The 12,398-nt window shown below is 43.1% G+C and overlaps 1 protein-coding gene across 1 annotated transcript; it reads right to left on the reverse strand.

Annotated features, from left to right (window-relative positions):
- Positions 1–1,280: 1,280 nt before the first annotated feature.
- TECTB (tectorin beta) lies at positions 1,281–10,782 on the reverse strand. The gene is made up of 10 exons (XM_035898976.1): positions 10,707–10,782; positions 8,695–8,885; positions 8,164–8,306; positions 8,010–8,082; positions 5,379–5,482; positions 5,216–5,299; positions 4,856–5,018; positions 2,791–2,860; positions 1,811–1,843; positions 1,281–1,333 (listed from the first exon to the last, which is right to left on the reverse strand). The coding sequence occupies exons 1-10, from the start codon at positions 10,780–10,782 to the stop codon at positions 1,281–1,283; spliced, it is 990 nt and encodes a 329-aa protein (XP_035754869.1).
- Between the last annotated feature and the right edge of the window lie 1,616 nt (positions 10,783–12,398).

Genomic DNA, 12,398 nt, shown 5'->3' on the forward strand with positions numbered 1-12,398 from the left:
CTAGAGGAGGAAATAGAGCAAATAGGTCAGGAGGATCTGTGTATATTTGAAAACTGGCCGTAATGTATGCATGTTCTAGCCATGCATTAATCTTCATAACAATGAGGTTTCACAAATAACAGGGAGATTAAAATCCTTAATTTAACAGAATTATTCAGGACGTTTCCCCTGCACAAACAATAGCAAAAATTCAATTTTTGTGTACACCCACATGTGTTCATTAATGGGAAGCGTAACAGCTGTAGTCATTCTTCTCTCTTTCACATTTAGGATCCTGGGAGTTTCATGGAGAAGGTCTAGGAATGTCTCTTACACTTTCAAGAGTTTTGTTCAATATTGTTTTAGTAATTACTGGAAGTAAGGAACCTACCATCACTCTCGCTGGGAAATTGTTTCATGTCCTGATATTTCCTGCTATTTGGAAATCATGGTTTCCCTTTCTAGTGATTTCTTCTTGCTGTTTAAGAACTGCTGTTACTCAGGTACAGAGCTAACACCCAGACCCTGTGTATCTGACATCAGCTGTGTCCTCAGGGAAGGGTAAAGCTCGTTAGCTTGTTTTCCAGCCCCAGATGTGCTTAATTTGGATCCACACCACTCAGCTATCTAGCTCTCAGCCTGCCTAGTCAGTAAGATGTCCTACTCCTGACAGCACTGTACCTACTGCAGCACGTGTCCTACTCTACCCAACCTAACCAATCCATACTGACAATGCCGAGGTGCAGGAAAGAAACATCAGGTAATTATTTCTGAGGACCTTTTAACTATTGCTACATAAAAAGCATCCTTTTCTCCCATCCTTGACATGTTAGATTAGTTTTTGTCTTGTTCAAAGGCTTCACAGATCAAGCTAGGACCTTGCAAGACCAGGCCTGGAGGGGAGTTTGGTACTCTTTGGTACTTTGAGACTAACAAGGAAAGGGGACCCTGAAGGTAAATTTGGCATTGAAAAATGCTGACTTTGCATATCCCTATGTTCCTTATAGAAACAAGTACTGTTGGCATCACAGCTCTTTAAAAGGAGGCATCGGTAAAATACATAACCCTTGGGTTTTCACTAGTTTAAAACACCTGCAGAGACTGGGGAGATGCAAATTTGATTTGGGATTCTCCAGTATTTGAGGCACAAAGCTTGTGGAATGTTTTATTTATCTGGTAAAATGGTGCACAAGAATTTTTCTGTGAGTTTCATTTTTCCTCTGTAAAATAAACATCTTTAGTAAAGAAGTCCAGGTCCAAACAGGATTGGGAAAAGTTGAGAAACACAGCTGGGCTGTGTTTTATAATAAAACAGCACAAAATCCAATCACAAAGAATAGGTGGAAGATGATATCTGCGAGAGAAACAGATTAAATGTGAGTACTTCCCTGTCAGCTCCTTTCCGTTTTCTCTTCCCATCCCCTTCAACTCAACTGCGTGCCCCTAATGTGGCTCTGTCACCATGTCAAATTTTAACAAATACGCTTTGAAAGGCCTTTTTCAAACCCTCTCCAAATAGAAATGCTTTCAGGCATCTCTGTTAATGCAGCGAAACCCTTTTTGGGAAGAGGGTGCAAAAATAAGAGAAAGTAATGTTCAGTATTGGGAGTTATTGGTATGATTTTACTGTCTAGAGTGAGAGATGTGTCAAAAAGGAGGAAAAGAAAGTCTATAATGTTGAGCAACGGAATTTGATTTTCAAATATTTCCCTTTCTGTCAAATTTACTAGATTTTTGAGCTCACTCTTTGAACTATTGGTTTTATGTTGACAGAGTCACTCAAAATCCATCTTTGGGATTGATATTTCCATTGTCATGCTTTGCTATTTACCTGAGAGTGTGTAAAATCTGGATAAACCTTTGCCTGTATAAAATAAGAGAAAAAAGGATAACGTTGGGATGGCATGTTTAAAATAGGGTAAAGTACACCAGCATGCTTTGTAAAAACAGAACAGATAATGTGTGCCACATTTTGAAATTCTGGGTATTTCTTCCTCTTGGCTTTACTGTCTGAAGTTATAAAAGGATCCTCAGTTCTTTTACCTTCTAAAACTGATCAGGTTTTACTGGTGCAACATACTAAGTTGTAATAACGCTGCTCTACATGTGTTTGTTGTTTTAAATTGGCTTTCAGGTTGGTGTGGATGTAGTTGATAAATTAGTATGAAGGACTCTAGTGAAAACATGATTTAGGCCATACCTTGTTCCAAGGACCTGTTTCAAAAGATGCACTGGATCGGCAGAATTAAAACAGCTCAGGGAAGAACTCCCAGTGCTCCGGGAGGCAGGGGTTAGAGGAGACAGGGATTGTTTTATAGTGGGGAAACCTGATGGCAGTTCCATTTGTGTATCAGGAAGGACAGGCACGAAGGGTTAACCTACAGAAGTTAGGGTATGCTGAAGTACCAACCCACAGTGTAAAGAAAAGCTTTCCTGCTGCTCTTAAGCCTGACGCCTCTCCCACGCATCTGCGATCTATCAGAGCTTGTCTGGGCTGTTGCTGAGGTCAGATGCAGGTGAGCAGGGTTTACACTGCTAACTTGGTGTGTAAGTGGCTTGGCCATTTATTGTTAATGCCAAATGTGTGCCCTTACACACTTTGTAAATGAGGAGAGTTTCACTGAGCCCTTCTGCCAGAGCCCCGAGCCTGGAGGGGACCAGCTTCTGTTCAAGGCTCCCACTGCCATGGGGGATAGGGCTCTGCCGGAGGGCTTCTGCTCCCTCCGCTCCCTCCTGTGCTGCAAGCCATGGAGGGCTCCCAACTTCATTGCTTCCCGTAGGGAGATGCACCCCAGAAACCCAGTGACTTACTGCGTACAGCGATCTCCGCCACCAAAACACCTCCGGTTTGTTCCATCCGCTGTTTTCGTTTGTCGCATGTCTGAAGAGAGCAGAGAGAAAGCCAGGTACACCAAAAAAAATAAAAAGTATTAAAAAATCCAACCCCACTTCTCATGTTTCCAAGCAAGGAAATGAAATTTGTGTCAATATTGCTGCATATTTTCTAGGGTGGGTTTTTTTTTTCTGTAATTATTGGGGGAGTTTGGTGTAGGAGAGACTCAAGGAGAGTCTTTACAATGCATTTTCTGAGGATTTTGGTGTGCCACAGCCCTTCCAGTGACTGTCAGTGTAAGTGCTCTTTTCAGTTGTGAGATGGCAGCAGCCCAGATAGGTGTCCACTTGCTAATCACAGGTCCTCGTGGGCTGCCCTTTCCACCCTGCCTTAAACAAAACTCCTGTCAGAAGGAAGGGGGGAGCTGAGCTCCATCTATTTGCCCCCTGACCTCTGTGAAGGCTTCTGTTGTTGGTTATTGCTAATTATAATTGCTGCCCATTGGGTAGAAAGAGGAAGCACAAATCCCTTCCATAGAGATCATCTCATGTCCAGCACTAATGATGCCTGTCACAGCTTACAAGGACTGCGTTGGAGGCAGTGCTCTACAGATTAAAGGTCCTTGTCCGTCCTCTGACCTTTGCAGATCCCCAGCTGTGGGCTGCATTTTTTTTTTTTTTTTATTTTTTTTTTTTACAAACCCAGGGTGTGGTAATTCTGTTTATGAGTTGCTTGTAAGCATAGACCCCCAGCTTGGTTCAACCTTAATTGCAGCAGACCACCAGCTGCCTTTCTGGGTTGGAAGTGGACTCGAGGGATGTGTGAGCCTGATCAAGCAATTACCCTATGCTGGAGGGTGAGGAGGGAATTCCACCCTGTGCCTGAAAGATGATGTAGATGTTTGGCAGTACTGTCAGAAAGGTAGATAGAGAACTGGGCTTGTGTTTTCTTTAATCCTTGTCTGTGGCTGGATAAAAAGTTGAAGAAGTCTTTAAAAACAGACAACAAACTCTAAGCCCAGAGTTTTCTCTTTTGTCTTTGAAACTTAGAGTTTCTAATAATGCATTTTTGTCAAACCTGCAAGTTTTGCAGAAATCAGTGACCCCTGCTTGTTGCTGAGGCTGGGTAATAAACTACGGTCTTAATTTGGCTCCTGGACTGAGAAAGGGTTTAGAAAGAAAAGTTGGTTTCACCAGGAGTGATGCTTTCTCTTCTTCAGCAAGAAATATGTGTTGCTGAAACATCAGTAATGTTGGCCAAGGAGTATTTTGGGCTTTCATTTCAGGTTAAATAAAATTCTGCTTCATTTCATAGCAATGACAAATTAATTGCATGAGAGAAAAAACAGCGAAGCTCTGACTCAGTGAAAGAGGGAGAGAGAAGTCTTTAAAGAAAGACACTTTAGGGACCCTCACCCTTGCATCAGTTGGTGCAAGCAGCATGCACCTCCCCATGCTAAATAACATGCCTGGATAGGACACTGACCTCATTCCCACCTACGGTCACAGAAACCTCTTCAACCTCAGTTCCTGCTCCAGTGACGATTTATGCATTTCATGCAGAACAGGATGGCTGCAAGAGCAGTAACTTACTGCAGGACAGCAGAGAGGACTTCCCTGGAAGAGGTTTCATTTGACTAGTGGTGAACTTTGAGCCAGGTTCTCCCGCTGCCCCCAGGGCACCCTCAGCACCAAGATATTTGGTAAAATGGAAAAAGCTCTACTTTCTCCTTTTTTCCAGGCTTGTGTTTAACTGTAGCTGTTTGTCAGACAGGACTGCAGTCTGGGCTATTGACAAGAACTGAGTTTTTCAAGTGCTACGTTATTTCTCAATACATTTAAATAAGTTGCCCAATGTTGCATACAGCCCCTGTGGCCTGACAGGGGTCGGGGTGCACAGCTGGCCACTCAGGCTCACGCATGGCGGTGTCTCCATCTACTGAAAGCTCTGGCGCTGGCTCTGCACCCGACGTGCCCTCAGGAAGGTCTTGACATCCTCTGTCTGAACTTAGCACTGTATGTTTCTCTGGGAGGGAGGCCTTACCACCGGGCAGGAGAACTTCTCGCTGTCACAGACGTGTGTCTCGCAGTGCAGCCAGACCTTGGACAGCTTGGGGATGTTACGGAAGCGGAAAGCATTGAACTGGAACGTTGCCCGGCTCGTTTTCCCATTCTCATGCACAAGGATGGAGTTGTCCGTGGCACACCTGCGTTGTGCATGGAGAAGCAGTGTCAGAGCCTACATGGCTTCAGTGAAACATCTCCTGAGGTCACAGTCTGATGGATGCATTTGCCCTGCTGTGGGCCAGCTTCTCTTTTGCCCTTTCATCGCCTCAGCCCCCACCTTTCTGTCATCCTTGGGGCTGGTCTGGGCAGAGGTTCTCTGTGTCCCACCAGCACCTACCCCTTGGTGATCAGAGGCCAGTGGATCTGGTAGAAGTACTCTGAGGAGGGAGTTGCCCAGCAGTTGTTGAGAACAACTTTGAACCTGGGAAGACACAAACCCAAGATTGGCAAGGAATGTCCCGATTGCCAATTTATTAATTATTACTCCTTCCCTTGCCTACCTGTCACTTAAGCCTTTAGCTTCCACTCCAGCAAATATGTCAGACCCAATTTCTGATGTTTCAACGATGAAAGGGGCTTCTTTTATACTTGAAAACTTGGCATTCTTTGAAAGGCAAAGAGAAAGACATCGTACGTTACTAGTAACATGCAAAGCAAAGGCAGCACTGGAGATGGACTGCAAAAGTCTGGGTTCTTCATACCTGCAAGCTCCAAACTCTATACCTAGTACCAGGACTATTGCAAGCCCAGATGGTGTTTAAAAATCTTTTTGTTAATGTTTGGTTTATAATAACAGTAAGTGCCAGAATTTGATGCTATTTGGGTTGTGGTATGTGTTAGGTATGTTAGCACGGGTAGGAAGCAAGCTTGCTGCTGCTTCTGGTACACAAGAGGTGATGGGGGAAGCTGGTGGGAGTGAGAGACTGGACGGTATGGAATGGGAATGGGATTGGGAAATGGCCATGCACGGAGGAAAGGAAATGAAGACAAGCAGAAGTCATGTGCCCATACGCAAAGGTTCAGTGCTTCATGATTTATATTTGTGGTGGCCAGCGTGGTGGGAGCTGAGAGGGCACGAGTGTGCAGAAAGAGCTCTACCAGTTCTGGTCATTCATCCACTAAAAAGCCAGCCTGCTCAAAGCAGTGCAGTGTGTGGTGCTGAGGTGAAAATGTTTGGTTAGAAATACTCTGAAGTACTTGCCTTAAACCCCACTGCTTTTTATTGCATAAGATCATAACGAAGCTAGCACCAGAACTATATAGAGAGTAACATGTTTAGTCATAGCATTGGTTTACTTAAATCTACACAGCAGGATTCAGGTATAGATAGTTCTGGAGCTGTTGGACTATCTTTCCCTGATGTGTTTGCTCAGTTCCCTGGTACTGATTTTCTTCTGTACCTTTTCTCACCTAAATGGTGAGGTGGCTCTGGGGCACTATGGTATTCCCACTGCAACACCTGGTAGATTGGAGGCACTGAAGTTAAGGCCCTAGGCTGTGTTTAGATTAGTGATCCATGGCTGTTAAGTGCCCCGAGAAATTCTCATTTAACCAAAGATTTCTCCTGAAGGAGGGAACTGGCAGAAGTACTGTTACAAAACCCTTATCAGTCCTTGTGCTAAAATGAGTTGAACCTGGCATAGTGCTGCTTTTTCCAAACTCTATTGCTCTACACTGTTTTAGGGTACTATCACGCTTTTTTTTTCACAGCAGGTTTCAGTGTTGAAGGCCTGATTTCCATTCAGGCTCCAACCCCTCATGCTGCATCGCTGTCCTTTGCTGTTAATCGTGTGTCATGGGCCAAAGGGCAGGTGGGACTGAAGGGGTTCCGCTGGGTGACACTGCAGCTTGGGTGCTACGTCTGGGCCAGGACACGGGCGCATGCAGCACTGGGGGCAGGGGGCTGTGCCAGGCAGCAGCAGAGATGAGTAGCAAGGCAAAATAAATCTTTTCTTTCCATTTTGCCAGGAAAAAATAAAAAACCACAATAAAAACCATTTCATTGAAATTAACCTTTTCTCCCTAGTGAAAATGTGAGCAAAATAGCAAAGGACTGGTCTATTAGCTTTCTGAGCTTGTTCTGTACTTGTGCTCAGTGGGAACATGTATTGGTATCAGTTCAGCCGCTCTCTCCTTGACTCCCGGGAGCCCCACGGCCATGAGAACAAAAGAGTCATTTTGAGGGAGAAAAAAAAATTAAAAAAAGGTACCAGAGCTCCATTGCTCACCGTCCATCATTTGTTTTTGCAGCCGTTCTGTCAGGAGTTGACAGGAGCAGTGTGGTACCTCCTGGGACCTTGCCAGTGTATACTACCAGTGTGCCATATATCAGAAAAAAAGACCACGTGGGTTTTCAATTGGAATCCCAAGGCTGCCAAAATGTTTAGCGATCAATTGGTACCCAAAATGCAGAGTGTGAGGGGAGAGATTTACATCGGATACCTTGTGCTAAATGCTCCCTCTACCTGGCCTATAAATGTAACGTAGTATGTTATTAGTTGTGTTTTTTCTAGCTCTGCTAAAATAGAGAGGCAGCTTTCGTGCTTTTGACTGTGCTTTGGTGGAAAAAAAGACAGCAGGATCAGGAGCTGGCTGCTCCAGCAGCGCAGCGGAGCTGTGGGGAGGAGAGGCATATTTCAAGAGATTGGCCTGATGTACAGGGGTGATGTTTTGTTGGAAACAAAATTCCAGCATGACCTAAAGATCACTGGGGAACATGAAATACCTGTTGGGTGAGAGGATCAGGAAGCAAACGGCCAGAGAAACGCATGGAGCTTTGCTGTATCTACAGCGACTACGTTATAGCAGCAGCGCCTGCAGATGCATATTGCTCTTTGAGTGGGACTGCAAACAAGTTTTGCTTTTTCTTATTGAACCTGTCAGCACATTAGAAATTCACCTCTCGGCAGAAAAATCTGCCTGATTTGGAAAGATTAAAAGAAGAGTTGGCATGTGCTGGCTCTGTTAATCAGCAGAAACAAGGACCCCTGCAAACCCCCCCCTGTAATTGTCTGTTCCGGGCTAGTAATGTGCTCCGTGACACTTGAAGTCAGGAGGAGCAGCCCTTTTTTTCCAGCTCTTAGGCTGGAATCCTGTGGAAGGTGAAAAGGTGGGTGGCAAAGAGCACTTACAGAGTAGAAGTTGAGGGACAACTGACTTTCAAATGAGCCGGAGCTTCCATTCTTCACATGGATGGTGGCCACCCTGGGGACATAACAAAGTTTCTGTATGAGTGAGATGTGGTGCTGAAAACGGGGTGAGGTGCACTCCCAGAAGAGGACGTACCTTTGGTCAAAGGCAGCCTGGTTCACCAGGTAGTTGGCATTGTACGTGCAGGCGAATGAGTAATTCACAGGCTGGCTCTTCACGATTACCGAGGAGTCATTGGAGACGATGGAGTTGTAGAAATGATAAATGGGGTTCTTAAACTGTGGGTGGCAAGACAAAGAAATGTCGGCGGCGCTGAGGCTTTGAGACATCAAGAATAACTTCATACTTTGAAACATGAAGAGTCTATCTGGTGACAAAACACCATCCCCAAGGAAACATGGCTTTGTAGCCCTTTATATGCTGTGCTGCCTATGTATGTGCCTTACTATATATATGTTCTGTGTAATACAGGTGCAAACGGGCAACTAACACACAGACTGATATCACTAGGCCTGCGAGTATTTTGCTTCTATTTGATTCTTCCTTCTCCCCAACACTGGAGTTTGCCTCCTCTTCCCATCAATGCTTAAATCCGACTCCAAGCTGAAGCAAACGGGACTCTCTCAAGTGAGTCCAGCTCAGCAATGGTGACCTTGGCAGTCTTACCTCTGACTGTGTCCCACAGTATGATTTGTTTTTAGGTGACAAGTCGGGAATTGTGAATTGGTAATATCCTGAATCGTGGATCCCATTGTAGCAAATGCCTCCAAGTGCCAGCTGATTAACCTCCCATCCGTAAGGACACTCCGGAATTTTGGTGATGATGGTTTTAGGATAGCAGTACACCAGAATTACATCTGAAAGGAAAAGAATACATCTAGAGTGATATTCAGTGGTGGTTTTCTTTCAAAGAGGCAGGTCTGCACACCTACTTTCCATTGGGATTAAACTTCTGTGAGCAGGGGTGTGTGCTGGAAGGTCCCCTAATGTGAGCAGCTTTTGCTACACAAAACTGACCTTTGGGTTGTTAAATTCTGTCCTCTGTGGAAGAGTTTGGCCTTTGCCTTCTAATCAATGCAGAACTTCATATAAAAATTTTTTTCTTTCTGGAACAGTTGATTGAGGAGCAGAGACACTGCTGAGAAACCTGAAGTGAAAAATTGCTGCACTGAAATCTGGCAGATTATGCTGCAAGAGCTGGCTTCTGTAAAACCACTGACTCTGTAAGAATAATATGGGGGAAGTTTTTTTGTCAGGCTTCAGTGGATGTGCACCTTTCTGCAGCGGTGTTAGATCTAGGCCACGATACGTACTCTGCCCTTTCTCTCCTTGCACTGGCATTGCAGTGCCAGCGCAAACTGAATTTTTAGAATTCTCAGGTTAAAAGCTGAGATCTGAAAATGAACCTAAAAGCCTAGAACTATTAATGGCAATAATAAATGAACTGAAAAGCCTAGCCCTGTTAATAGCAAGAGTAAATGAACCAAAATCCTTGCCTTGTTAACGGTGACTGGTAATAGCAGTGCAATATGTTTCCAAATGTGGTGGTGGTTAATACAACCACGAATACAGAACATCAAAACTTACAGGCTGATTGCTTCATGATAGCAGAATTGGACATTTTTCAAAGAGAATCAGGCAGTGCGAATTTGAATGTCTGATGGGAACTTAAAGGGCAAATATTGACTAACCATTAGTGACCTGAAAATTGAGAAAGACTTCCAATTACTACAGTCAGAAAAAAGACACCTTACCTGGAATTATTCAGTTATTTCTTTTAAAGCCCTTGACACACTCATTTTTATGATAAAAGCCTGAATTTGCAGCCCTTCCAGGTCTGCAGAGGGTTAGGGATTACTCAGGGAAAGTCAAATAGGGACCTTAACAGCTCGCTCCTTTCTGGTCAACCAGCCTTCAGCACATGCAGGCTGATTCGGCTCATGTTGGACGGTCAGACTTGTAACTCTGGCAGCTTTACAGCTGTGAAAATACCTGAGAAACTGCTCATGCAAACAAAGGTACTGAAATAAATGGCTAGTGGGCCAAATACTTAAGATATGCCATGAAGTGACTGGCAGTAGTCTGACAGCAGTCACGCACGTACCAAGCAAAGACTTTCTTAATTGTCGTGAATTCTACATTACAGGCCTGTCTGGCACCAGATGATTTGAGTCTCTAGGCAGAAATCAGTGTGCAATTAGGGCTTTAGCTTCAATGATTTTTGGTTTTTCTTGTTTAATATAGCAGCATGGTTCAGGAGTTGAGCCCAGCGCATTCATTCACCACAAGCCATCTGATTGCAGTCAGTGGGACCAAAGCCCAGCTTGGGCAGCAAAGATCTGCTGCATCTAGCCTGTGCTGTTGCGGATAATATCTAATCGTTGTTGGTTTCTTTGCCATTTATCCCTGAATTCTGCTTGTGCTTAACTTTATTGCACTAGGATTATTCCACAGAGTTAAGTGTATGCCTAACTCTCTGTGGGGCTAGGACTTCAGCGGCGCTTGCTTTACTGTGCTAGCTGAAAGCAGATCAATAAAAGAAATGTAAGGATTAGCTCTCCAGAATCCACAGTTTAAGTTTCTGAAGAAAAAACTTTCCAATTTTAAATAGAAAAAACCCCAACCCCTTCGGCAGCTTAATTACAAGAGAACATCACAGGAGACTTAAATTATTTTACCTGCTTTATTTGGATTGCAAGGCCCCGCAAAAGCTTGAGCCAAGACGACCAGCAGATAAATAGTAAGAGTCACCATTTCTTGCAATGATCTGAGGACACAGGGAATAAAAGCTGAAATTGTCTTTAAAATCAGAAGTTAAAAAAAAATGCATTGGCTGCAGAACCAAAACTATAGCTACTGTTAAACCCGCTCTTCTTGCAGAGAGAAACAAATAACATTACTGATACTCTGTTGCCCAACTTAATTACATCGACATGATCAATATTTCCAAGACCATTATTATCACTGGGTCACTATTGTGACAATTTTACTATTTCAGTTTAGTGGCGGCTTTGAATTATTCTAGTTCTTTCTTGTTGTAAAGAGTCTAAACCTAAAGTGTTAGTATAAGCAAATGAAACTGCAACAATAGGATCTGCAAAAAGAGAATAGAAACCACCAGAAGAAATACGATGCAATAACATACATATTGTGCTTATAAATGTAATGCTGAAACTGTTCTCTGTGGTGATGGCTGTCCTCACGTATATAATCTTAACTTCATGTAGCTCAGGTATGGTAAATTAACGCATTTTCTCCTTTACCGCTAAATGATGAGTTTTCAGGAAAACATAAATAGCAGTAATTTACATTTCCACTTCAGGCCTCAAACCTGCAAGCTGTTTCCCACAGGGAGAAGCATGTACAGCCTGTGGGATTGGGACTGGAGTTCTCATATTTTCCCTTTGTAGGGTCTCTTCAGTGTCTGCCCTCATATACACAGCACTGAGCAGACTGTCAGGAGTAACAAATATCATTTAGGTAAAGAAAAAAAAAATCTTCCTGATTAAGTATTTCCAACGAAAAGAATTCATTCCAAAATTTTCACTCAGCCTCTATTCAAAAATATATATTTATAAATGCTCATACAGTACATTTCAGTGACAATTCCTTCTAATTATAATCCTATGCATTCTACAAGAAATTAAGTATAATACCTACGAGACAGGAAGAGGCTAAGTATTTCAGATTTTCATTCCGGTCTTATTCCAATAGCTGCGCTGTCGGTTCTTCCCAAGATGTCCTCTTTCAAATGAACCCTGCTGGCGTTATCTTCGCTTTATATAAGCAATCTTGTAAAAGGAGCCCATCTCTGGTTAAATCTCAGCCCGCCAGTATTGTCCAGTGTGGGAGGAAAAAAAAAAGAGTTATAGAAAAGCAGTTCTCTTCCCCTAGATGGGACTGTATTGCTATTTTTTTTTTTTTTGAAGTCTTTCTATGGCAGCTTTTTACAGATCTTGAAAATAATTGAACAGAGACCTGCTGCAGGTATATAACTGGCACAAAATTTTTGTTTTACAAGTTAATTAGGAAAATGTAGGATTTCTGCAGAGGTGACACAACAGCTGCTTTTTGAAATGCTGCCTTTGAAAATGTATTTATAGGAATTAGATGCCTGTCTTGAATGGCTTCTTGACAATGTCAAGTGGACAGAAGTAATTTCCACAGATGAAACCACCTTTGGGGTTGCTCTATTTACTTATTTTTTCCAAAAGTTCACAGGCATGTAATCTGAGTTTAGGCAGGATCTTCCATAAACCTAAGTCTCATGCTATGTCATTATAATGCATAATGGTATGTGTAAGTAAAATTATGTAATATACACTAAATATTACACTATAGAATGTATAAAGTTGACCATTGCACAGAAA

This window comes from Egretta garzetta, unplaced genomic scaffold (genome assembly GCF_000687185.1).
Source record: "Egretta garzetta isolate BGI_Z169 unplaced genomic scaffold, ASM68718v1 scaffold8, whole genome shotgun sequence".
NCBI classification, from domain to species: Eukaryota; Metazoa; Chordata; class Aves; order Pelecaniformes; family Ardeidae; genus Egretta; species Egretta garzetta.

Coding starts and splice junctions, on each gene's coding strand:
- TECTB (XM_035898976.1), bottom strand. CDS start 10,782: ATGGTGACTCTTACTATTTATCTGCTGGTCGTCTTGGCTCAAGCTTTT. Junction 8,307..8,694: donor ACTGTGGGACACAGTCAGAG/GTAAGACTGCCA, acceptor TGCCACCCACAG/TTTAAGAACCCCATTTATCA. Junction 2,861..4,855: donor AGAAGTTCTCCTGCCCGGTG/GTAAGGCCTCCC, acceptor TGCTCTCTTCAG/ACATGCGACAAACGAAAACA.